The 27006-nt window shown below is 45.4% G+C and overlaps 1 protein-coding gene across 1 annotated transcript in view; it reads right to left on the minus strand.

The window, feature by feature from the left end:
* LOC112104785 (rho GTPase-activating protein 20-like) overlaps positions 1 to 16252 on the minus strand; it is a 66303-nt gene extending 50051 nt beyond the window's left edge. Inside the window, exon 1 of the mRNA XM_024197323.3 lies at positions 15967 to 16252. Coding sequence (XP_024053091.2) covers positions 15967 to 16047 — 81 coding nt within the window. The 5' untranslated portion in view covers positions 16048 to 16252. The remainder of the gene's footprint in view (positions 1 to 15966) is intronic.
* Between the last annotated feature and the right edge of the window lie 10754 nt (positions 16253 to 27006).

The following is a 27006-nucleotide window of genomic DNA, read 5'->3' on the forward strand; positions in this document are numbered from 1 at the left end:
AGCTCCTCTCTGCCCCCTGGCCCCACCCCCTGCTCCTCTCAGCCCCCTGGCCAGACCCCAGTGCACCTCTGGCTCTGGGCAGTCTCTGCTTCCCACCACCTGTGAAGCCCCACCTATTTCCCCAGAGCTGAGCCGCCTGGGACTGGTGCAGAAACCTGGCCAGTCTCAGCCAGGTGTGTGTGTGGGGGAACAATGTGGAGGGCTTGGTTAGGCCCCTCCAGGCAAGTGCATCTTAAGGGACCCTGCCCGGGGCAGGCCCTGGCCTGGCTGATCGCACCACTCCTGAGGGGATGGAGTGATTCCCAGCCCTGGGTCCAGCCCTGGCTGCGCTGCCGGCTCAGCCTGGCAGACACAGTTGCCTCCCAGCAGGGCCGGTGAGTGCGGCCAGGAGGCAGGGCTGGGGGGCGTCTGCGGGAGGGGTGCTGGGCTGTGGAGGGGCAGGGAAGACCTGTGTGTGTTGTGGCACTAGGGAGTGGGGGTTTTGTGGGGGGTGCTGGGCAGTTGTGGTGGGGCTGTGGGCAGGGGGCGCTGGGCACGGGTGGTAGTGTTCAGGGCACTGTGCATTTGTGGGTGGGTCCGGGGGGGGGCCTCTGGCCATAGGGAGTCGGGGGGTGTTGGGCAGGGGGCTGTGTGGCACAGCATGAGCCTGTCCGTGAGGGGAAGGGGCATGCTGGCAGCACAGAGCTGGGCAAGCCACTGTGCATCTGGCAACTGCCAGTTTGTAAATAGTGCCCTTGCATTGGGCGGAGCGGGGCCACCCCTGCCAGGCCCCATTGCCTCTGGCTGGCCCCTCGCTCCAGGGACTGACCTCCCCGCGCCATCCTCCATTGTCTCCATGGGGGCCCACAAAAGGTTAATCCAGACCTGGCCAAAACTGTAGCCCCTGCTCTCAGAGAAGTGCGATGTTCTCACTGGGAGCACAGCTCCCCGAAAGCTTGTGAAGTAGGCAGCACCCTTCCCCCCCCCCCCCGCCGCCGCAATGCATTGGTGGGGTAGGGTATGCTGCACCCTTCAAAGAAGTGTAGAATTTGTATGCTCCCCCACACACAGGAGTATATTGGAAAGTACTCTGCCCTGTGCAGGCACCACATCTCTGGTACTCCCTCTGGGGCACTGCCATTTCTCCTTGTCCCCAATGTAGGGCTCTGCCTATATGGCACAATCTAGCCCTTACTGACTATGGACAACTTACATCACCTCACTTTCCCCACCTGTAAAATGGGGCTAATAATGTACTTCCCTGCCTCCTAGGGGTCTCTGAGGCCCAGGTAATTAAATGTTGTGAATCATGTTGAGATCCTGGGTTCAGGGATAAGCCCGGGAAAATTTCAGGTTCAGACTTGTTAACTCTGAACTCTTGTAAGCTGTTGTCACATGATTTCAGCCTCTGGTGTCAGTGGGGCACTTCTGGCCACAGGCTGCACTTTTGTCCTGCTCTACTTTCACTCATGAACTAAGAGGGAATTTTTTTTCCCCTTCTTCCTTTTCGGGTGCCCAGAATTCTGGTTCTGGTTCTATTATCTACAACCTCCGCTACTCTGCTGTCTTTGCCTCCGTGCAGTGCTGGACTTTGCCGACAAACATCACCCCTGTGTCAGATATTCCATCCCACAGCATGGGGTGGGCCTCTTCCCAATATTCAGAATACCCAGGAGAAAATGAAATGGGCTAAACTTGTGGTGTTAATCTGCCAGGTTTTCATTTCAGGAACAACAACATTTTATTGGCTGGAGGAGTCGCCACTTGCATTGAACTATGATTCTCTTCTTTCTTCAGCTACTCTAGTCCCAGGAATGAATGCCACATTGGGGTGTTTGTATTACACAAGGCTATAACCTCTATTCCAGTGGCATGTGTGTATGTAAGTAGGGACAGGATAGCTTTATAATAGACAAGCAAACCCCGTCTTGGAAAAAGGATGACTTGTTTTTAAGAATTCCCTTTTAGTATATTACGTACTTGTGGGCCAGCACCCAAACTGGCACAACTCTATATGATCATGATTGAGTTTCCACCATTGCAAGAAGTGGGATGCTGCCCAGTCTCAGCAAAGGTGCCATTGGTTGTTTTATATCTTCTCTAGACATACACTAATGCTTTGCTTTTCTATAGTGTCTTCCATCTGAGGATCTTAAAGCACTTTACAAACATGAATCAGTTAAGTCTCACAGCATCCTTGTTACACACAGTAGATAGGCATTAGAGTGCCCACTTTAAACATGGTGAAACTGAGGCTCAAAGAGGCTTAAGTAACTAACACAAGATAGCACAAAGAAGCAGTAGCAGAGTTAGAAAGAGAACCCAGGTCTCCTTACTCTAGTCCTCTCCTCTAATCACTAGAAACATTCCCCCACAATTATTATTACAATTTATTAATTGTAAACAACCACAAGTGAGACCCAGCCCCTGCCCCAGGCTTTTACATTCTAATCCGGACAGACACCACACTAATAATGTAAGGAGTGAGTGGGAAGGTAGGAGCAGACAGTCGAAGAAGATTAATCTTATACAGTATTGTAACTAATCTTTAGCCACTCGGAAATTCCTGGCATCAGGGAGGATTGAACTCAGAATATTCTGCTCCAAAAGTACAGACCCTTGCCACTTGAACTGAAGGAGAATCTCCATTAACAACAAACAGTATAGGGCATATGACATGGAGTTAAGAGTTCTGAATCATCCAGTAGAAGGCTGTGGTTCACATACATACTAGCCAATTCATATAACTATCCTGTAACTATTGCCCATATTGTTGCTCTGAAAATCTTCCTGTTACAACACCATCACATTTTCAGTGCTTTACTGGCTAATATCACAAGTTAAAAACTGACTAGCCTAGCTGTGCCATATTGCTTCATGTCAGGTAAGGACATTTTAGTATTTCATGTTATTTCACTTTGAAAGGGAAAACTATTCCATACTCAGAAGGGAGGTGCCAGTGGAAAGCAGCCGTTTTATTAGTTCTTGGGATGGATTTTGCCAGCAGAGGCATATGGTAAAGCATTAACTTTTCCCTATGAACAGTAGTCAGGTTTCTTTAACCCTTCAGCCTCTTCTTGGAGCCACAATTAGTCAAAGGAGGAAGCATAAATAACACTGGGTGGCCACAGCATGTTATCTGGGGATGAAAGCCCCATCAGAGAAAGAGCCAGCTGAGGGTGAACTAAGAGCTAAGAAGATTGGTTGTATATATTTATCTGAGCTGTTTTACACAAGCTCATTTTCACTTGGCATTTTACTAATTGCTTTTCTTTACTTTTTTATTTCTCCAAAAGAAAAAAATCCAAATCCAAACATTTCTTAAAATATGCAGAGCCCGATGGTGCTAAATCACATCTGAAGGACGTGCTTTGAAAATAGCTTCATTTCCTTCCAAGAAATGGAACCCAACCAATTTATTTTAAAATGTCCCATATCAGCGGGTCGGGGAGGGGCGGAACTCATCTGCCAACAGCCAAGTGGGTTTTCCAGGAGATGTGACTGGGGAATAGTTTGACCTACACTATTCTGTTCCATTTCATCTCTTCAGCTCCCATGAATTATTTATACCTGCAAGTTATGCTCAGGATCTCCGGAACAACATAAAAACAAATGGCAAAAATGATGCTGATGTTAATCAGACATCAAGAATTATAACATTCAAAAACCAGTTGGAGAACACTTCAATCTCCCTGGCCACTCGATTACAGACCTAAAAGTCGCAATATTACAACAAAAAAACTTCAAAAACAGACTCCGAGAGACTGCTGAATTGGAATTAATTTGCAAATTGGAAAGATGATTCCTCCTGGAATAGAGAACTGACATACAAGGGAAGCAAAACTCCTGATATTTTCAGGCTTCAGCCCATTGACACTGTGGTGATGGACAGAATCTGTGATAATTTATGAGAGCTTCTACTGCTGCAAACATCCAAGCTTCCTCTTCTATCCAAAAATCTAGAAGTTCAGCACTTAGGATGTCCCCAAAAATACAGACAGACACACCCATCAGAATAAAATACCATCCTGTACAGAAAATAAAAGATCAGACTGGAAGATACAATGGCCAGTTATAGACATGGTGACTCTTAACAGATAAAGTGAAGTTTTAGAACTGTTTATTTAACAAGTAGCCAAGTGCAGGCTTATTCCTAAGCTTTAATGGTTTTAGATCCCGTTTTTAGAGCCTTGTTTGTATGTTTCTATCTAACTAGAATATTTCATTCTGTTATATGTGTTTACCCCTAATGAACCAACCAATTTATGGTGCAGCTGGAAGTATGTAAAGTTTCCTCGCAATCCTCAGGGCAATGTATTGCTGTGCACACTGCATTGTTATTATGTGGATTGTGATAGAACCTAGAGTCCCCAGTTAGGATCAGAGCACTGTATAAGCACAAAGTAAGGTGCCCTCTTCCTAACAAGAGGCAGCTTGAGTACTCAATCATTTTTTGTTTGTTTTTTCTTGTATGTGTAATTTATTCAGTGGCTTACGTTCTAGGATATTTATATTGGTGGCAGATGACCCACTAAGTGCTTGCTCCTGTTCCCCCAAGGTCTTACCATTGACTTCAACAGGATCAGGTCTTGAATGTTTGAGTTTCAGTTCAAAGAGGCACCCAGAAATTCAGAAGCTTTTCTCATCCCTATCTGCCTGAGTAACTGGGCTGAGAGTCTCACTAGACCAAGCTTTTCACATCTTTCCAGTGTGCATCAAAACAATTAAATCACAAGTTGGCAGGCACGAAAGAAATCAATAAGTAAAGACATCTTAGAAGAGCCCAGTTCTTCCTGTTTCTGGCCAGGTCACTATACAGCAAAAGAAGCCTCTGGAATGGGAGTTCATTGGTTTCCCCTCGAGTCCAAGTTAAGAGGGCCACAAGAAGCAGAAAAAGTGAAACATTGGTTTGTAAACTTAGCTAAATATTTTTTTAACATGCACAAAGCTCCCACAGGCTTTAGTTCAAGCCTTGAGCAGTTCTTCGTCTACCCAAACTGAGACTCATCTCTGATTTATAGGTATTAATATTTGAAATATTTGCTACATTCCCTCTACAAAGGAAGGTTCTGTTCTGTTCTTTTGAGGTTCTACTGCCACACCTATCACTATAGTATCTGAGTGCCTCATATGGAGATGTTCTTTTCAAAGATTCCAGATAGTCTATTTTTTTTAAATATTACTTTCTCTTGTCACTTGTCTTCCCAAGAAAGACCAGGACAGACTCTCTTGACAGTAGAGTGTCTCTACTCTCATCTCCTTACTCCCTCCAGTTACTTGGGAACGTTCTTTCTTAGGAAACGGTTTCTTGCTTCTCCAGTTGTGAAAGAGTCTCTCTCATTTTTTACATATTTATTATTTTTACCATCAGGCCTGGATGATTTCCAGTAATGAATATGCCCTTAAACAATTCCAAAGAAACAACCAAGAAGCCCTGCATGGGAAACCAATGCAGACAGACTTTAAAAATGCCTTTTAAACCTTTTAATGAAGGCTGGGACTTTGGAATAGAAGCCCCTACTGTGAAGTCGGATGTATATATAATGGGAGGGAACTTATTGGATTTCTATGTATAAAAATTCATCAATGAGTCCAATGTAAATTATGAACAGAGGTTTTTTTTCTAAAGTGCAAATAAATTCTTCACTGAACCAAGATTTAGCCAAATGAAAAAGTTGCATAGCCGCCAAACCCAAGGAATGGAAGAATGTAACACATGCCTTTGTGCCTTTAAAAAAAAACACACACACTGTTTTTTCTTCTAGCACAATTCTCTCTACTGCTTCCATATTAAAAATACAAATGTATGGACAGTTGGATAGGCAAGTGGCATTATTTCATGCCGCTCTACACAGGGAATCAGAGAGCAGTATGATTGCTCAGAGCTCCAGTATGAAACTGGATACAAGCCTGTTGAGAGTCTTTGGATTAAGTTTAGAGGCGAGAGCAACAAGGGTGATGTCGTGGTGGGCGTCTGCTATAAACCACCAGACCAGGAGGATGAGGTAGATGAGGCTTTCTTTGGACAACTAACAGAAGTTTCCAGATCACAGGCCCTGGTTCTCATGGGGGACTTCAATCACCCTGACATCTGCTGGGAGAGCAATACAGCAATACAGTACACAGACAATCCAGAAAGTTTTTGGAGAGTGTTGGGGACAACTTCCTGGTGCAAGTGCTGGAGGAACCAACTAGGGGCCATGCTCCTTTGACCTGCTGCTCACAAACAGGGAAGTAGAAGTGGGTGGCAACCTGGGCAATAGTGACCATGAGATGGTTGAGTTCAGGATCCTGACAAAAGGAAGAAAGGAGAGCAGCAGAATACGGACCTTGGACTTCAGAAAAGCAGACTTTAACCCCCTCAGGGAACTGATGGGAGGCTAATATGAGGGGGGGAAGGAATTCAGGAGAGCTGGCTGTATTTTAAAGAAACCTTATTGAGGTTGCAGGAACAAACCATCCCAATGTGCAGAAAGAATAGCAAATATGGTAAGCGACCAGCTTGGCTTAACAGAGAAATCTTCAGTGAGCTTAAACACAAAAAGGAAGCTTACAAGAAGTGGAAACTTGGACAGATGACTAGGGAGGAGTATAAAAATATTGCTTGAGCATGCAGGGGTGTAATGAGGAAGGCCAAAACACAACTGGAGTTGCAGCTAGCAAGGGATGTAAAGGGTAAACAGAAGGGTTTCTACAGGTATGTTAGCAACAAGAAGGTGGTCATGGAAAGTGTGGGACCCTTACTGAATGGGGGAGGCAACCTAGTGACAATTGATGTGGAAAAAGCTGAAGTACTCAGGTTTGGGTTTTTTTGCCTTGGTCTTTACAGACAAGGTCAGCTCCCAGACTGCTTCACTGGGCAGCACAGTATGGGGAGGAGGTGAGCAGCCCTCAGTGGTGAAAGAACAGGTTAAGGGCTATTTAGAAAAGCTGGACATGCATAAGTCCATGGGGCCGGATGCAATGCATCCGAGGGTGCTGAGGGAGTTGGCTGATGTGATTGCAGAGCCATTGGCCATTATCTTTGAAAACTCATGGCGATCGGGGGAGGTCCCGGACGATTGGAAAAAGGCAAATATAGTGCCCATCTTTAAAAAAGGGAAGAAGGAGAATCCAGGGAACTACAGACTGACTGGTCAGCCTCACCTCAGTCCCTGGAAAAATCATGGAGCAGGTCCTCAAGGAATCCATTTTGAAGCACTTGGAGGAGAGGAAGGTGATCAGGAACAGTCAACATGGATTCACCAAGAGCAAGTCATGCCTGACCAACCTGATTGCCTTCTATGATGAGATAACTGGTTCTGTGGATATGGGGAAAGCGGTGGATGTGATATACCTTGATTTTAGCAAAGCTTTTGATACGGTCTCCCTCAGTATTCTTGCCAGCAAGTTAAAGAAGTATGAATTGGATGAATGGGCTATAAGGTGGATAGAAAGCTGGCTAGAGCATCGGGCTCAATGGGTAATGATCAACGGCCCGATGTCCAGTTGGCAGCCGGTATCAAGCAGAGTGCCCCATGGGGTTTTGTTCAACATCTTCATTAATGATCTGGATGCCGGCATGGGTTGCACCCTCAGCAAGTTTGTGGATGACTCTAAGATGGGGGGAGAGGTAGATATGCTGGAGGGTAGGGATATGGTCCAGAGTGACATAGACAAATTGGAGGATTGGGCCAAAAGAAAACAGGTGAGGTTCAACAAGGACAAGTGCAGAGTCCTGCACGTAGGACGGAAGAATCCCAGGCACTGCTACAGGCTGTGACTGACTGGCTAAGCGGCAGTTCTGCAGAAAAGGACCTGGGGATTACAGTGGAAGAGAAGCTGGATATGAGTCAGCAGTGTGCCCTTGTTGCCAAGAAGGCTAACGGCATATTGGGCTGCATTAGTAGGAGCACTGCCAGCAGATTGAGGGAAGTGATTATTTCCCTCTATTAGACACTGGTGAGGCAACATGTGGAGTACTGTGTCCAGTTTTGGGCCCCCCACTACAGAAAGGATGTGGACAAATTGGAGAGAATCTAGTGGAGGGCAACAAAAATAATTAGGGGGCTGGGGAATATGACTTTTGAGGAGAGGCTGAGGGAACTGGGCTTATTTAGTCTGCAAAAGAGAAGAGTGAGGGGGGATTTAATAGCAGCCTTCAACTACCTGAAGGGGGGTTCCAAAGAGGATGGAGCTCGGCTGTTCTCAGTGGTGCAGATGACAGAACAAGGAGCAATGGTCTCAAGTTGCAGTCACCGGCGGCTCCAGGCACCAGCGCACCAAGCGCGTGGTTGGGGCGGCAAGCCACGGGGGGCGGCCTGCCGGTTGCTGTGAGGGCGGCCGTCAGGCTGCCTTCGGTGGCATGCCTGCGGGAGGTCCGCCGGTCCCACGGCTTCGGCGGTAATTCGGCGGCAGGGATGCTGAAGACGTGGCACCGGCGGACGTCCCGCAGGCATGCTGCCGAATCCGCATGGCCAGCGGACCGCCTGCAGGCACGCCACCAAAAGCCGCCTGACTGCCTTGCTTGGGACGGCAAAAACCATCGAGCCGCCCCTGGTTGCAGTGGGGGAGGTCTAGGTTGGATATTAGAAAAAACTATTTCACTAGGAGGGTGGTGAAGCACTGGAATGGGTTACCTAGGGAGGTGGTGGAATCTCCATCCTTAGAGGTTTTTAAGGCGTGCCTTGACAAAGCCCTGGCTGGGATGATTTAGTTGGGGATTGGTTCTGCTTTGAGCAGGGGGTTGGACTAGATGACCTCCTGAGGTCTCTTCCAACCCTAATTTTCTATGATTCTATGATCTGAGTTTGAGAGTCAGGCTTGTTCCTTTCTCCTCTGGTGGGCAGGGGCTGAGACTTTACAGTACACCATGAGAGGGGTGAGAAAAAGGAAAATATAACCATGCAAGGGAGAGAAAAGGCCAAAAATAAACACTATGTGAGGCAGTAATACTTCAGGTCCATTGGGAATATGATATGATACCCCAGCTCCATCCCCATTTCCCAAAGATTTCAGATATCTCATTCCCCTCCACTAAAATACAACCACCTCTGAGGTAGAATGCTGCAGCACCAACCTTCCCTTGCTTAGCCCCTAGGGGTGAGAAGGAAGTTCTGTCTGCATGAGCCATTGAATTTTTCTTAGGATATGTCTACACTGCAGTTAGTCACCTGTGACTGGCCCTTGTCAGCTGACTCGGGCTCGCTGAGGCTCAGGGGCTGTTTAACTGCAGTGTAGATATGTTCGGGCTTGGGCTGCAGTCTGAATCCTGGGCTTCTTACATTTTACAGGGTCCTAGAACCTAGGGTCCAGCCCAAGCCTGAACGGCTACACCGCAATTAAGCAGTGCCTTAGCCTGAGCTCTGCAAGCGTGAGTCAGCTGGCATGGGCCAGCCATGGGTTTTTAATTGCAGTGTAGACATTCCCTCAGATGAGACTACCATCAAAGAGGCCATCTACTGCTATTTGCGCTGGTGGTTTTAGTGATGTGGACACCTATCCATTCGGAACTGGGCTGAGACCCACCAATTCATTACACAGACATTTGCTTTCTTTGATTAATAAAAGCAACTTTATTCCTCTGCTAGTTTTCCCCAGCTCTATTGCATCAGAGCCCTTTGCAGAAGGTCATGAGTTATCTCACGAATGAATTATTTGCAAATGGAGTTGGTTTGTGGATAACTAAGTCTTCCCTACTGCATGAGCTGTCAACAGAAACCCAATGGCCTTGGTATCTTGTGGGTTTAAGTATGTAGTAGATATTATAGCTATTCTGAGTCTGGTGCGTCCCGTGTATTTACATTAATTAAATCATTTCATTTGCAACTTGGCAATGGAAGAGAGCTTGAAAAGAGGCAGCTGTGTGCATCTGGATTTCATTAGAGTTGAACATTAATCCCTTTATGCCTTATAAGCATCACGTTAGTGTTATATAGTTTTGGATTTACTAAAGGCATTCTCAGAACTGGCTGGTGGAAAAAACAGGCTAATCAGCAGTGACCCTTACAAAGCACACAGCATGAAAAGAAGTCCCCTCCTTGCATTGCTCACCCACCTGCCAACTGGAATGGGGACAGCTTGAATACTTCCAAGTAGAACCCACCTTCCAACGCCTTCTTAAAACTTGAAATAGGCTCACGAAAGATTCAAGCACCCCCAAACTTTGGAAAGCAACATTCCAGAATCAAAACCTGGATCTGAACCTCATAATCTTCAGGGGAGTAACTCTGGATTTTACACATCCATTGTAAATAGCAAGAGGATTTGGCCAAAGAAGTGCCTTTTTTTTTTTTGCTAGTTTTTGAGAGGGCTGCAAGAGATGGGTGGAACTGTAAGAGAGGCAGTTGGAGACACATCACTGAACAGGTGGTGAAAGATTGGGGTGGAGACAGAGGTTTGGGAGTGATCAGCATAAAGGTATTATTTGAATTCATGCAAGGAACAGGGAGTAAAAGAGCAGTGAGAGGGCTGAGAACAGACAATGGGAGAAGCTAACATAGGAAGGAGGAGTTGCCCATGGAGGTGGTGAAGGAGAGATTAGAGAGGGACAAAGAGATTTGAGAGTATATAGTACTGCTAACTCTCAATAGGCTCAGCTCAGGAAGACATTTTGTTCCATAGGATGAACTTGCATAAAAGAGTGCCATTGTGAAGAAGGAGGTAACACCTTCTTCTAGAGCACCCACAACTGGCCACTCTCGAAGCATGTCTACACTACAACAAAAGGTGTGTTATTAACTAAGGTTACCTAAATCAAGTTAAAATAGCATTGAAGACTCGGCAACTCAGGTTAGCAGCTTGAGATACCAGATTGCAGGCCATCGGGCTGTTTTGATATACAGTATCAATTCTTATGTCTCTATTTCTTGTGCAGCATTAAAGAACTGCCAATGGGCAATGGGAAACTTTGAGAAATGTTTTATTTCAAGATGATTCTCCTTTTTTTCATATATTATTTTCTGTCTTCTGCTTTTCCTGTTTGTTTTGTTTGATCACTAGGGGCATTCTTGTGAAAACAGAGTCAGGTGAAACTGGAAACAGTGCCATGGCACATTATTGGGTGCAGAAGGCCCCAGAATGATGGGAACAAACCCTAAAGAAGTTTACTGACTACCCCCAGAGTTCACCACAGCTCTACGCTTACATCAATCCCTCCAGTGTCTTGAGTGTTTTTGTTGCATTTCTCTGAATTCTTTGCAATTTGTCAAAATCTGTCTGGTATTCAGTACTGAGAACCTCAATACAACATCCCAGGTGCATTTGCACCAGATATATAGAGAGGGACTATGCTCTGTGATATGCTAGCAGTCATTAAATTACTCCTATCTGTTGTCTACCTAGCAGTATCTTCCCACAACATACTCCTCCCCGCCCCACAAAGTTCTTTGGCTTGTCACATCTCCAATAAAGGCTGCAGGCAACTCCAAAAACAGAACAAAGCAAACATTTCAATGAGAATTATGAAAAATAAGTTATCACAAAAACATCCTGTTTTCCTTCAGATTCTCTCTCTCTCACTATAGGCTACACCCCACCCTGCCTGTTTTCAGAGGGACTGATTATGGGCACTGGGTTTTGGAAACTTTCTCAGTCACTTTTCCAATTCTTATCTGAACAGCCTGTTTGTTCACTATGGGGTGGGGGATGAGTGGTGCAGAAGGGGAAGAGAACGGGGTGAGAGAGAGTGTCTCCCCCTCCCCCAACACTTTCACGTATAGTCTCTGACAACCTCAGTGAGAGGGGAAACAGGAGAATTAGGAACAGCATCATTTTCTGATCCCAGTGATTGAAACATTTACTGGTAAATCTGGGCCCCTGGCAGTGATGGGGAGGATCATATATATTCCTGCTAAAATACACATGCCAGCGCCTGTGTAATGGGGTTGATGATATCCTCTTGTGCCATGGTGATGAGGGTACCCCTGAGAATGTGTATATGTTAGAGCTCTAACCAGGGGCACCCACAGAATGAGGGGGATTTGGCAACCTGCAAATCTCCAACTTTCATCCATGGGCAATGAATGATGTGCAGATCAAGCCATTCTTTAGGGACCATCTCTGGAAGACCACACCTACATTTTAGTTGCCAACCACTGGAATTATACCAGCTGACAAACACTGGCTGGCTGGCACAATCCTATTGCCATTTGGAGATGGTACTTCTGGAATAAAGTACTGGTGCACAGTGGGTGTGATGACTGCAAGTGAGGGTAGCACGGGAGTGAGTGAATGAGTGTAAGATTGGCGGCCATGTGAATGTGTGCTAATACAATGTGGGTGTAAATAGGAGTGGATGTTTCTGACTGTACTACAGAAGTGTAGAGATTTGAATGTGTATGTAGATTTAGTAGTGTAATATCAGCATGTGGGTTTCTGGAATGGTAGCATAGGTATCCATGAAGGAGTGTGTAACTGGTCTGAGTGAGTACACTGGTGTAATGTAGGAATGTGTGCAGATGTAATGTAGGCTATGTAGGTGTTTATGAGTGTACATGTGAATTGGTGTCATGTAGGTGTCTGAAGATGACAGTACAGATGAAATCAAGGCGGCTATGGAGGCGGATGTCATATAGTGTGCTGATATCAGATGCTCTCATGGCTGTGTCTAGGTGTGAACGGCTGTAACATGCATAGTTGTCTGAGAACAGCAAATCAGCTAAACAGTTTCCTTCCTTATTTCTCATACCAAGATGCAATTTGTATAGAAATAACAATTCTACACGAAGCACAACAATCAGCGGCTAGACCCAATGCTTCCCCTAAGGGGCCTGGGGTGGAAGAGGTATAGTTTGCTACTGTGAATTTAAAAAAAAAAAAAAAGCACATATTTTTAAAAATAAGTCAGAATCCTACATAGATTATGAATAAGGGGACTCAGCATCTCTTGGCTAATTAGAGTGAATGTCCACTAGGTCTTCAGGCTGGTGGCTAAATTTTTTTTTAAAAATACTGATGTGTTCATCATCTGATATACCTAAGCAGAAGATGCAGCCTGACTAGTGTTTGTTTAGAATAGAAGCTCTTGGATCACATCCATTGAAGTCCTGGTAGCAGTGTAACACGTTACCACACAGGAGATTTGTGTGCAGTGCAAGGGTAGTCCCAGGACTTTCTCATTTCCAAGGTCTGTGCAGCTAAGGCTCAATGAAGAGGGACAGATTGGAGAAGCACTCCACATTCAAACATTGACCCCAGCCTCATGCAATTGGAAATTTCAGGAGAACCTTATTCTGGTTTCACTCTATATACATCCGAAGAAGTGGGTTGTAGCCCACGAAAGCTTATGCTCTAATAAATTTGTTAGTCTCTAAGGTGCCACAAGTACTCCTGTTCTTTTTGCGGATACAGACTAACACGGCTGCTACTCTGAAACTTATTCTGGTTGTGGTCCTAGCTGGAACTCAGACTACAGAGATGCTCAAAAATAACTTGAAGACAAAGATAAGCCATATACAATTTTGTTCACCAGGAGAACTTTACAAAGCCTTTGACAACCCCTTGTATTTAGTTGCTAGAACACAGAGGAGCCAGAAGACACTGCAAGCCACTATATCTCCCATGCTGGCCGTGTTCTAAAAACAACAGAGAGATTTCATTTCTAAATATTTGCTATGTAATTCATATTTGAATAACATGGCTCAAAGCTAAATAGTAATACCCTGAAAAAGTTGATTTCAGCAAATTATAAGTCTTTTTTAAGAGTAAACATGATAGATTTTCTCTTTTCTTCTATAAGGAGCATGTATAAATTATTGGGAGTCACTAAAAGATGCTATTACAAATTCTCTTTCAAGCTCCATTTGACTGACTGTATAGACTGTTCGATCTTGGAGAAATGTGTTTTGTTAGTTAGGATATAGTTCTTTTGAGAAGCTGTGCATATCACTAGTGAAGCTCCTTGCTGCTGTAGTGTTTCTCTGAGCGAATCCTTTATTATCTGCAGGGGCACTGCCTGCAATATAGACCCAGTCAAGCCAACAAAAACATTATGTGGGGCCAACATTACATGACACAGTGTTGTGAGGTGAGGTGGTGTATCAGACCAGGGCTTTTATTTTTTTTACACTTTAATTATTTTTCTTGTCCACATTCCAGATTACGATACTGTATTATTTTAAAATTAATAAAGACATTAAAAAATTAACCCAGCTTTTCTTTCAATTTTAGAAAATGTTCAAGTTTTGAACAAAAGTTCTGGAAGGTTATTTTGTTTGAATCAATTTGTCCATCCCTAATCCCTAAATTCCAGGGGCAAGGAGATACACGCATTAATATTCACTCCTCCTTGCCTTTGCTGGCTGGATTTGCTGTCAGAATGATAGAGGAAAGGTGCTGCTATGGAGGATGAAAAGGTAGTGATGCCCCAATATGAAAGGGTAGGAGAAAAGATCAGTTCTGGCTGGACACAGAGAAAAGGAGACCAGAAGTTGAACTTCGGTTCTGATGATATCCCCTCCAGATTGCTCGCCAGCACTTTGTAACAACCGTAGAAGAGACTGGCCCCAGAGAACCCACTGAGCCTAGTGCACAGTGGAACAGGACTTGGGTGGTCTTGTCAGTGCTGTGTGGTTAGGATATAGATCTTTTGAGAAGGCAGCAATGATCAATAACATTTTTAGTTCTGCAAAGCAGTCGAGTCTCAGTGCCTTGATTTTGAGCTCCCAGCCACATGGGACAAAACTGATAATCAGGCCATTGAAAACATCGCCATCACTAGGATTGCATTGCAAACAGGCAGCTGCAGAGCTCTGACATACCTCTCTTAGCTCAGAGTTCATAATAGGTTTAGATTAGGGTAGCCACGTTTTTGTGTTGAAATCCCCCCCCCCCCCCCCCAAAAAAGGTTTGTTATTTTTCAATGTTAAGAGATATGGCAGAGAACGCAGTCCCCTCCACCCCCAGTTGCTAGCACCAATAGCTCCTCTTGGCCCACTGCAGCTGTCCTGCTAACACAATAGGTGTGAAGCTTAACCTGCTATTTATGGATGGAGAGCAGAACTGACCAGCATTTGAAACATTGTCATGTGATATTTATCTAGTACTTTACATCCCAAAGGATCCCAAACATTACTGACATAGGAAACACTTCACCTACCACTGAAATGCAAGCACCTCTGGAGTGGAACACATCAGTTGTTTCACAATAAACAGGGACACCACAGAACAGTTTCAGAAAGGAAGAAGAAATTTGTAGCCAAATGAACCTGCAGGGGGGATTTGGGTTTGTAATAACCCAAGGCAGAATTTTGGTTATCAGGAGACCCGGGCTAATATCTTTACCAAAAATCCCAAGTGAAAAGCATAGAGTGGTGAGTTAAGCATTTCAAAGACTGTTGATGTTACTCTGAATCTAGTGGCATCTACACTTCTCCCTTTAATGCCAAATACTGGATTGTTTATATTACATAGCACTGATTAAATGATATCATGCCATCATTTGTATAGAAATAAACTACTAAGATCAGTGTGACACCAACAGAAACTGCATCTGCTCCTTTCCAGATTTTAGGCATAACTCACATCTTTTATTTTTAGCCATAAAATAGCCCGGGGGCTGATGGAGATTCATTGTTGAATATTAGTGCACAGTGAGATGGAGTAGGGAGATATTTGTATGACCTCCTATTACAGCTTTCTAATGGAGAGAATGACAGGCAGGTTACAGGCCAGTTGAATGGCTTGAGAAGTTAAACCTACCATGTGAGACAAAATAATACCTAACCCCTTAGATGGAGGCACTGCAACTTGTGGACCCTCAGGAAAAAAGACAACAGTTTTCAGACCGATTCTAAGTGGGAATAAACATGGGCTTAGTAAACAGAAGTGGCGGAAAGTTAAGCAAATGAAGTGGGTAGAAGGAATGTGAAAAAGACCAAGGGATTTGCTTACTGGTTCCTAGCATGGAAACACACCGTTTCTGCAGACCAATTAAAGCACATGCCGGAGCCCCAAACACAACTCAGCTGTGCTTTCATCTCCCCTTTAACATGCCAGCCATGTACTTGCCTTCCCCCACTCCTGCATCCACACTCTTGGGTCTTCTTCGCTCTGTCCCTTGGGCAGATTAGCCTTCTGTTGAGGAGTCATCCTCCTGGCTGGGTGCTGGTCCTTCTTCTGAGTACATGATTTATTCCCAACCTCACATGTTTGTCTATCGCCACAGTCAGAGGGGAGAGAGGGGAAAATCCCAAGGAGGGGGGGAGTTGTTACTGGGTCTATTTTACAAGTCCCAGTTGTTGGAGTATCCGTCAGATAATCCTTGGATTCCGTTAGGTGCTGCCAGCTCCAGAGCACAGGAGCAAGTGACCGGAGCGAGTAACATTGCCTGCTTGCTTTTTCTGATCAGCTGAGAGGGGATCCAGCTAAGTTCCTCCTACTTGCACTGCCTAAATAAGGACATTGACTCACAGTTGGCTACACGGTGCTCCTTTCTGCAAGCACTTACTGCTAACAGCAATCTTGCTCTTTAACTAAAATGCTGCACAAAGTGAGCATAGAAAAGGAACCTGAACTCAGAGTCTGAGATCACAAGGGGATCCTTCATTCTTGAAATAAGGGGCAGGAGTCCTTGCTTTGCCAAATGCAGAACTCCCTGAGGATGGAATTCTATCGATTCACAACAGAACACAACACTTCTGAGGTTCTGGTTCTGACAAAACACAGTTCTGGGCTGCTTCCTGCTTTTTTTAAAAAAAGAAGCACTGCAGTGCCTCGATCGCTGCCGAGGCTGGGCAAGAATGACTTTCAAACAGAAAGTTTTCTTGTTTACACAGCACAGGCTTCCAGTGACTTAAAAATACATGTTCGTTATTCCATCTTCCTTGAAAAGCAATGGTTTGAATTATACCCTCTGTTTTATTTAAGGCCTAATCCAAATAGGGTGACCAGATAGCAAATGTGAAAAATCGGGACGGGGTGGGGGGTAATAGGCGCCTATATAAGAAAAAGACCCCAAAATCGGGACTGTCCCTATAAAATCGGGACATCTGGTCACCCTAAATCCAAAGCCTACTAAAGAAAATGGAAAAAACTCCTCCTGGCTTCAGTGGGCTTTGGATCAGGCCTGTATGAACTCAGAAAGTTTTGCAAGCCCCTCAAAAGTTGAGGAGGTTTGGGAAGGCTCAAGCAATACCTCTTTTTCGCCTGCTGAATCTTTCTGCACATTCCAGATATTAGGAAACAACCTGGTCTTTATTAGAACAGCAAACCCTTCCCCTAGCAAATCAGCCAGGCATTTCCCATTCTGTATTCTTTCCAGATAAACTCAAGATGTGAAAGCAGAGTGGAAAAATTCACACCACTGATGAAACCAGGAGGAATGTCACGTTTCAGGGTTGAGCGCATGAGACAAACAAACCTTCATGTTTTCACCTCACATTTTTCTCCATGTGGCAAAAAAGTAAATAAAAAATAATAATAATAATAAAAAAGGAAGGTAGTTTACTGGGGAAAAGGCAGAATCTCTGTTGAATATGGACATTTCCACACAGGGTAAAACCTGCCATTTGTTCCAGAGTAGAAGCTGCACATATCTTTCTTTGACCAAAAAAAACACATTTTAAAGCATTAGCGGCAAAATCATGCCGTTGACCAAATTCTTGCCCCATAGTGCAGAATCTCAGTTTTTGCAGAATAAAAATTCACAAAGCCAGAATTGGTACCATTCGTGACTTGGTCTAGCAGCCAGTGGACAGCTATCTGCATCTGCATCACCCCAGAGTTGGCACTAACAGGTTCCTTTTCTGAGCAGACTCAACTGTGAGGCCAGGGACTGAATGGGCCAGGGATAATGAACAATGCCCCCACTCTGAGAAGTGGCTGCTCCATGTCAGGGGTGAAGCATGGTGGTATGGGGGAAACTTGCCCTGCTACTGCCCATGCTGTTCCCATTCTGGGATAGAAGACTACAGGCTCTGGGGCTGTTATCCTGGTACCCTTCACCACCAACACTAGGTTCACTTTACCTTGTCACGTGTTTGTTGAGTCTTCTCCAAAAAGAGTTTGCAATCTAATTTGAGAGAAGGTACCATATCTTCTTCTAAGTTTGTGCAGCACCTAGCACAATGTAACCTCAATCCTGATTGCAACCTCTAAGTTCTACCACAATACTATGCAAATAAATAAATAGATAGGTACGCATGGACGCACACGTTGGCCACACATTCATTCCATAAAACACTCTATGGTGAGAGCTCTACAGAAATTCTTTTGAGAGTATAAATCCATGCAGTGATGACATACATTCTTCCCTGGGACTATTTCCGTAATTCCTTCCCCCATGTCAATAAAAGTCATAATTGCAGCACACTGCATGGATCTGAAACAACCTGCCATGGCAGACACCCAATTTTCCACTCTTCTGTTCCTTTCATGGAGAATTTACAATCCACTGACCCTCTCCTTGAGGCTAAACATAGGTATGTGTCTTGTTTGTAACACTGTGTGAGAGAATCGACGAATGATAAACACAGTGGATCATAAAGAGCAGATTAATGGGAAGGTGAGTGCATTTAATAATGCAAATCCTTGCTTTTGGAAAGATCTCTATGGGCGTCTATTGCTTTGTTCCTTGTTTTTATTAGGCAAACATTTTTGGGAAGCTGTGGCTCAGCACTGGTCTTTGCCAGACCAATGTCTTTCCAGCCTGTTTGGATGCCAAGACACACTGGCAAGACCAGTATTGTTCCCTCTGGGTATCTACTCTTTTCTACAATTGGATATTTGACAGGAACATTGTGTCACTTGAGTAACTCACCACTTTTATCCACCTTTCTTTAAAAAAAAAAACAGTGAACTCTGCACTGGTGAAAGGTGCAGCTAGACACCCTCGGAGACTGAGCCCTGGAGTGGAGAAACCATCTCTGTATGTGAGAGGGTCAGTCAGTCTCATTGGTCTATTCAGTCCTTGGCCTCTTTTGGAGCCTGCCAACAAGGAAGGCAGTTAATGCCAATTGTGTTTGTGGGCATTGTCATGAAGTGATTATTTATTAGTACTACCATAATATAGGAGGCTGGGGTTTTCAAAAGACCCTAAGGGAGATAGGTGCCCAAATCCCATTGAAAGTCAGTGGCAGGCTAAAATCCTTAGGCACTACTTTAAAATACCAGCTGGTTTTCTAATGTCCCCCCATCAACACAGTTTCTTGGCCCCATATATGTAGCTAAGGGATATGTGTGACGTTCCCCTGGTGTTATCTGGACCGGTGATTCGCTAAGTCACTCCAATCCTTGACTCTGGGAGCCAGCCTTCCCTGCTCTGCTGTGAGAACCCCCACTCCTGGGCTGTTCACGTACAGCCTCTCTGGCATGTAAGCTGCTTGGATTGTGCCAATACCCCCGGTCCCAGACACAACCCTAGGAACCTCTGTCTTGCAGTGTCCAGTATGACCGCTGGACACTGCAAGCTTATATGAGTTTGTCAATTTAACAAAGAAATGTATATGCACCAGGCTTGTTATCTCAAGGGGAGTCTCTGACATGCTTCAAACCTAACGCACTGCTTCAGGCAGAATAAACAAACAGATTTGTTAACTACAAAGATAGATTTTAAGTGATTATAAGTCAAAGCACAAGTCAGATTTGGTCAAATGAAATAAAAGCAAAACGCATTCTAAGCTGATCTTAACACTTTCAGGGCCCTTACAAACTTAGATGTTTCTCACCACAGGCTGGCTGGTTGCCCTTCAGCCTGGCTCTCCCCTTTGATCAGCACTTCAGTCGCTTGGTGGTGATGTCTGTAGATGGAGGTGAAAGAGAGAGGAAGAGCATGGCAAACGTCTCTCCCTTTTATCATGTTCTTTCTTCCCTCTTGGCTTTGCCCCCCCCCCGAGTCAGGTGAGCATTACCTCATCGTAGTCCCAAACTGACCAAAGGAAGTGGGGTGACTCATTCGAGAGTCCAACAGATCCTTTGTTGCTGCCTAGGCCAGTGTCCTTTATTCCTGTGAGGCTGGGCTGGGTTTGTTCCATACATGCCCTGATGAGATGTGAACTGCCCCTCTGCTCTTGGAGAGTTTTTGCTTGGGCTTGTTTTAAGCCATGAGGACACATTTTCAGCCTCATAACTATATACATGAAATTACAACCTATAACATTACTATAACAACAATTACTGTAACATCACTATAACAATAATGCTCAGTGCATCATGAGCCTTCTGAAGACACCTGACATGACAAGCTTTGCATTGGATACCACACAATCATTTTATAAGGATGAACATGGAGGTGTAGGGTGTTATGTCAGTTCCATCTGAGACTGGCCCAAACTCCTTGCATACCTCCTTTACCATTGCTCTCTAAAGTGGTCTCTAAAGTCCAGAGTTGCTGTCTGACAGGGCAGAGTAGTTTCATAGATTCTAAGGCCTGGTCTACACTACGATTTTAGGTCGAATTTAGCAGCGTTACCTCGATTTAAGCCTGGACCCATCCACACAACGAAGCCCTTTTTTTCGACTTAAAGGGCTCTTTAAATCGATTTCTTTACTCCACTTCCGACGAGGGGATTAGCGCTGAAATCGGCCTTGCCGGGTTGAATTTGGGGTAGTGTGGACGCAATTCGACGGTATTGGCCTCCGGGAGCTATCCCAGAGTGCTCCATTGTGACCGCTCTGGACAGCGCTCTCAACTCAGATGCACTGGCCAGGTAGACAGGAAAAGGTCCACGAACGTTTGAATCTCATTTCCTGTTTGGCCAGCCTGGCAAGGTGCAGGTGAGTGCAGATCTCATCAGCAGAGGTGACCATGGAGTCCCAGGATCGCAAAAGAGCTCCAGCATGGACAGAACAGGAGGTACGGGATCTCATCGCTGTATGGAGAGACAGATCTATGCTAGCTGAACTCTGTTCCAGTAAATGAAATGCCAAAACATTTGAAAAAGTCTCCAAGGGCACGAAGGACAGAGGCTATAACAGGGACGCAAAGCAGTGCTGCGTGACAATGAAGGAGCTAAGGCAAGCCTACCAAAAAACCAGAGAGGCAAACAGCCGCTCTGGGTCAGAGTCCCGAACATGCCGCTTCTATGATAAGCTGCATGCCATGCTAGGGGGTGCAGCCACCACTGCCTCAACCCTGTGCTTTGACTCCGTCAAAGGAGAATCACACAACACGGAAGCGGGTTTTGGAGACGAGGAAGATAATGATGAAGAGATTGAAGATAGCTCACAGCCAGGAAGCGGAGAAACTGGTTTCCCCAACAGCCAGGATATGTTTTTCACCCTGGACCTGGAGCCAGTAACCCCTGAACCCACCCAAGGTGGGCTCCCGGACCCTGAAGGCGGAGAAGGGACCTCTGGTGAGTGTACCTTTGTAAATATTACACATGGTTTAAAAGCAAGAGTGTTTAATGATTAATTTGCCCTGGCATTCGCGGCCAGTACAGCTCCTGGAAAAGTCTGTTAACGTGTCTGGGGATGGAGTGGAAATCCTCCAGGGACATGTCCATAAAGCTCTCCTGGATGTACTCCCAAAGCCTTTGCAAAAGGTTTCTGGGGAGGGCGGCCTTATTCCATCCGCCATGGTAGGACTCTTTACCATACCAGGCCAGTAGCACGTAGTCTGGAATCATTGCATAACAAAGCATAGCAGCGTATGGTCCCAGTGTTTGCTGGCATTCAAACAACATCCGTTCTTTATCTCTCTGTGTTATCCTCAGGAGAGTGATATCATTCATGGTCACCTAGTTGAAATAGGGTGATTTTATTAACGGGACATTCAGAGGTGCCCGTTCCTGCTCGGCTGTTTGGCTGTGGCTGAACAGAAATGTTCCCCGCTGTTAGCCACATGGTGGGGGGAGGGGTGAAGCAATCATCCCAGAGAATTATGTGTGTGTGGGGGGGGGTTATTTGGGTTTGTGCTGCACACTAACCCGCAAATCGCAGCCCCTCCTTTTAAATTGCCAACCCATTTTAAATGGCCAACCCAACGGCCGCTTGGTATGGGAAATGAGGACGCTGCTGTTTGAAACCATTCCCACATGTTATGAAGGTTAAAGAAGCCAAAAGACTGTGGCTTACCATGGCTGCCTGCAAGCCGAATTCTGTTTCCTGGCACTGCATGAGTGATCTCTCATACCAAACGGGCAGGCCCTCAATATAAGAGGCAAAATGTGACCTTGTAACAAAAGCACATGTGCTATGTAATGTGAACAGCAAGGTTTAACGTGAAAGACTGTACCCATTGTTCTCTAAAATGTGTCTTTTTAACTACCACTCTCCCTTTTCCTCCACCAGCTGCAAATGTTTCTCCTTCGCAGAGGCTAGCGAAGATTAGAAGGCGAAAAAACCGCACTCAGGATGAAATGTTCTCTGAGCTCCTGCTGTCCTCCCACACTGACAGAGCACAGCAGAATGCGTGGAGGCAGACAATGTCAGAGTGCAGGAAAGCACAATATGAACGCGAGGAGAGGTGGCGGGCTGAAGAGAGTAAGTGGCAGGCTGAAGATGATAGATGGCGTCAGCTTGCTGACAGAAGGCAAGAGTCAATGCTCAGGCTGCTGGAGGATCAAACTCATATGCTCCAACGTATGGTTGAGCTGCAGGAAAGGCAGCAGGAGCAGAGACCGCCGCTACAGCCCCTGTGTAACCAACAGCCCTCTTCCCCAAGTTCCATAGCCTCCTCACCCAGACGCCCAAGAACGCGGTGGGGGGGCCTCCGGCCACCCAGCCACTCCACCCCAGAGGATTGCCCAAGCAACAGAAGGCTGGCCTTCAATAAGTTTTAAAGTGCAGTGTGGCCTTGTCCTTCCCTTCTCCCCCACCCTGGTGCTTCCCTCCTCCCTCACCCCTCCTGGGCTACCTTGGCAGTTATCCCCCTATTTGTGTGATGAATTAATAAAGAATGCATGAATGTGAAGCAACAATGACTTTATTGCCTCTGCAAGTGGTGATCGAAGGGGGGAAGGGGGTGGCTAGCTTACAGGGAAGTAGAGTGAACCAAGTGGGGGAGGGAGGGAGGTTCATCAAAGAGAAACAAACAGAACTTTCACACGGTACCCTGGCCAGTCATGAAAGTGGTTTTCAAAGCTTCTGTGATGCGCACCGCGCCATCCTGTACTCTTCTAACCTCCCTGGTGTCGGGCTGTGCATAATCAGTGGCCAGGCGATTTGCCTCAATCGCCCACCCCATCATAAACGTCTCCTCCTTACTCTCACAGATATTGTGGAGCGCACAGCAAGCAGTAATAACAATGGGAATATTGGTTTCGCTGAGGTCTATCCGAGTCAGTAAACTACGCCAGTGCTCTTTTAAACATCCAAATGCACCTTCTACCACCATTCTGAACTTGCTCAGCCTATAGTTGAACAGCTTCTGACTACTCTCCAGGCTGCCTGCGTATGGCTTCATGAGCCACGGCATTAAGGGGTAGGCTGGGTCCCCAAGGATAACTATAGGCGTTTCAACATCCCCAATGGTTATTTTCTGGTCTGGGAAGAAAGTCCCTTCCTGCAGCTTTTGAAACAGACCAGAGTTCCTGAAGATGCAAGCGTCATGTACCTTTCCCGGCCATCCCACGTTGATGTTGGTGAAATGTCCCTTGTGATCCACCAGTGCTTGCAGCAGCATTGAAAAGTACCCCTTACGGTTTATGTACTCGCTGGCTTGGTGCTCCGGTGCCAAGATAGGGATATGGGTTCCGTCTATCGCCCCACCACAGTTAGGGAATCCCATTTCAGCAAAGCCATCCACTATGCACATTTCCCAGAGTCACTACCCTTGATATCAGCAGCTCTTTGATTGCGTTGGGCCCGTACTTTGTGAGAAGTCTATGTCCATGTCTATTTCCCCATCACTCTCATCACCGCTTTGCCATCGCCTCCTCGCCTGGTTTTGCTTTGGCAGGTTCTGGTCCTGCATATACTCCAGGATAATGCGCGTGGTGTTTAAAGTGTTCATTATTGCCGCGGTGATCTGAGCAGGGTCCATGATCCCAGTGCTATGGCGTCTGGGCTGAAAAAAAGGCACAAAACTATTGTCTGCTGTTGCTCTGACGGAGGGAGGGGCGACTGATGACATGGCTTACAGGGAATTAAAATCATCAAAGGGGGTGGCTTTGCATCAAGGAGAAACACAAACAACTATCACACAGAATAGCCCCCTCAAGGATTGAACTCAAACCCCTGGGTTTAGCAGGCCGTTGATTTCACGGAGGGAGGGAGGAAGCAAATGAATACAAAACAAATCGGGTCTATTTCTTGTTTTGATCCACTCCATCTATCTTTTACATCTTAGGCTGGCAGCAGATGGTGCAGTACGACTGCTAGCCATCATCATCTCCTGGGTGCTCGGCAGAAGATGCTGCATTACAATTTCTAGCCATCATCATCTCCTGGCTGCTTGCCAGAAAACGGTGCAGGACTGCTAGCCATCGTCATCTCCTGGGTGATCGGCAGAAGATGGGAATGACCTGGCTGAGTCACTCCCATGTCTGCCCAGGCGCCCCTGACCGACCTCACCGAGGTCGGCTAAAAGAGCACCCAGGAATACGACGAGAACGGCTACCAATCATAATGCACCATCTGCTGCCAAAAGGCAATGAGCTGCTGCTGTGTAGCAATGCAGTCCCACGTCTGCCAGCACCCAGGAGACGTACGGTGATGGTGAGTTGAGCGGGCTCCATGCTTGCCGTGGTATGGCATCTGCACAGGTAACCCAGGGAAAAAGGCGCGAAACGATTGTCTGCCGTTGCTTTCACAGAGTGGGGGAGGGAGCAGGGCCTGACAACATGTACCCAGAATCACCCGCGACACTGTTTTTGGCCCATCAGGAATTGGGATCTCAACCCAGAATTCCAATGGGCGGCGGAGACTGCGGGAACTGTGGGATAGCTACCCACAGCTACCCACAGTGCAACGCTCCGGAAGTCGACGCTAGCCTCGGTACTGTGGACGCAGTCCGCCGACTTAATGCACTTAGAGCATTTTGTGTGGGGACACACACAATCGACTGTATAAAAATTATTTCTAAAAAAACGACTTCTATAAAATTGACCTAATTTCGTAGTGTAGACATACCCTAAGGCCAGAAGGGACCACTGTGATCAACTAGTCTGACCTCCTGTATAGCACTGGCCATAGAATTTATCCCAAATAATTCCTTATGAAAAGGACATGAGAACTAATTGGATCCAAGTTTATTTACTTTGGAAAGTTTGTATCTCATGTGAAGTTTCTTGTTGAAAGTCTTTCATTTGCACTACAGGGAAACCTCACCTGTGTGTGGAAGTCCACTTTTGCGTCATTAAAGATGCCACTTGAGAAAATATCTTCCAAAGTAAACAAATAACAAGGCTGGGATACTTCCACATTTCCATCACTTTGAGGGATTTCAATACCATAAAACACCCTCTAGACCTAGACTGTGTTTGAAAATAGACTAGAACCTGAACTATAATATACTCAGATATCTTCTAAATGAAAAGCTTAATCCTTGCCAACCTCAAGCATTCAAAAATCATGGGTCAGCTCCCCGCCCCCAAATCGTGAGATTTAAAAATTTTTAAAAAATAATAGTACATTTTGGGTTCTTTTCATTTGCCTTCTGGTACACCCTAGTCATGTTTTCAAGCTTTTTTCCCAAACCATGGGAATTAGAAATTTACTTTTAAAATGGAAGTTGAGAATCTTACATAAACATAGTTGTGACGTTGTGCAGTCTATATGGTTTTATAAAAACATGATAATAAGTGAATATAATGTAACTGGGATAGTTTTAGAAAAAATATGGTAATAAGTGAATATAACGTAACTGGGATATGCTTCATGCAAAAGGTCTCTTGTAAGGTATCATTACAAAGCTTATAATCTACTGAGTATGATCATCTGATTTGTATAAATGTACCACTCTTGTATCTAAAACTAGAAATATAAAATGTAACTCTGAGGGCCTATTGTAATTATGTAAAGTGTCGGCCATTAATGATGGTTTGGAATCTTGATGACTCCCATTAACAAGGACCATTATCCGCAGATGGCTGTGTTTACCTATGAGTCTTCCTGTGTATGTGTGTGCTGGCAAGTGGGCAATGAAGTCTTGCAGTGACATGTGATCATGTCACCTGAACTGGAATCCATCTTTAACCTGGTGCTTTTCCAGTGAGGGGGGGTGGAAACCCAGAGGGACAAAGGGTTCCCGCCTTATGCAAAAGATATATAAAGGGGTGGAAGAGAACAGAGAGGGGGAGGAGCCATCATGAAGAATCCCCTAGCTATCACCTGAGCTGCAACAAGAGCTCTACCAGGCAAGAATTGTGCCCAGGCCTGGAAGGTGTCCAGTCTGAGAAAAAACTTACTGAAGCATCTCTGAGGGTGAGATTATCTGTATTCAGTTTGATTAGATGTAGATTTGCACATTTTATTTTATTTTGCTTGTGACTTACTTTGTTCTGTCTGTTACTACTTGGAACCACTTAAATCCTATTTTCTGTATTTAATAAAATCACTTTTTATTTAGTAATTCACTCAGAGTATGTATTAATACCTGGGGGAGCAAACAACTGTGCATATCTCTCTATCAGTGTTATAGAGGGCGAACAATTTATGAGTTTACCCTGTATAAGCTTTATACAGGGTAAAATGGATTTATCTGGGTTTAGACCCCATTGGGAGTTGGGCATCTGAGTGCTAAAGACAAGCACACTTCTGTGAGCTGTTTTCAGGTAAACTTGCAGCTCTGGGACAAGTGATTCAGACCCTGGGTCTGTGTTGAAGCAGACGGGAGTGTCTGGCTCAGCAAGACAGGGTGCTGGAGTCCTGAGCTGGCAGGGAAAACAGGAGCAGAGGTAGTCTTTGCACATCAGGTGGCAGCTCCCAAGGGGGTTTCTGTGATCCAACCCGTCACAATAGTATCATAAAAATGTAGGGCTGGAAGGAACCGCAAGATGTCATTTAGTCCAGCCCCCTGCGCTGAGGCAGGACCATGTAAACCTAGCCCATTCCAGAGCTTAACTATCCTTATAGTTAGAAAGTTTTTCTTAATATCTAACCTAAATCTCCCTTGCTGCAGATTAAGCCCATTACTTCTTGTCCTACCTTCAGTGGACACGGAGAAAA

This window comes from Terrapene carolina, unplaced genomic scaffold (genome assembly GCF_002925995.2).
Source record: "Terrapene carolina triunguis isolate 2854851 unplaced genomic scaffold, T_m_triunguis-2.0 Scaffold131, whole genome shotgun sequence".
Taxonomy (NCBI): Eukaryota; Metazoa; Chordata; order Testudines; family Emydidae; genus Terrapene; species Terrapene triunguis.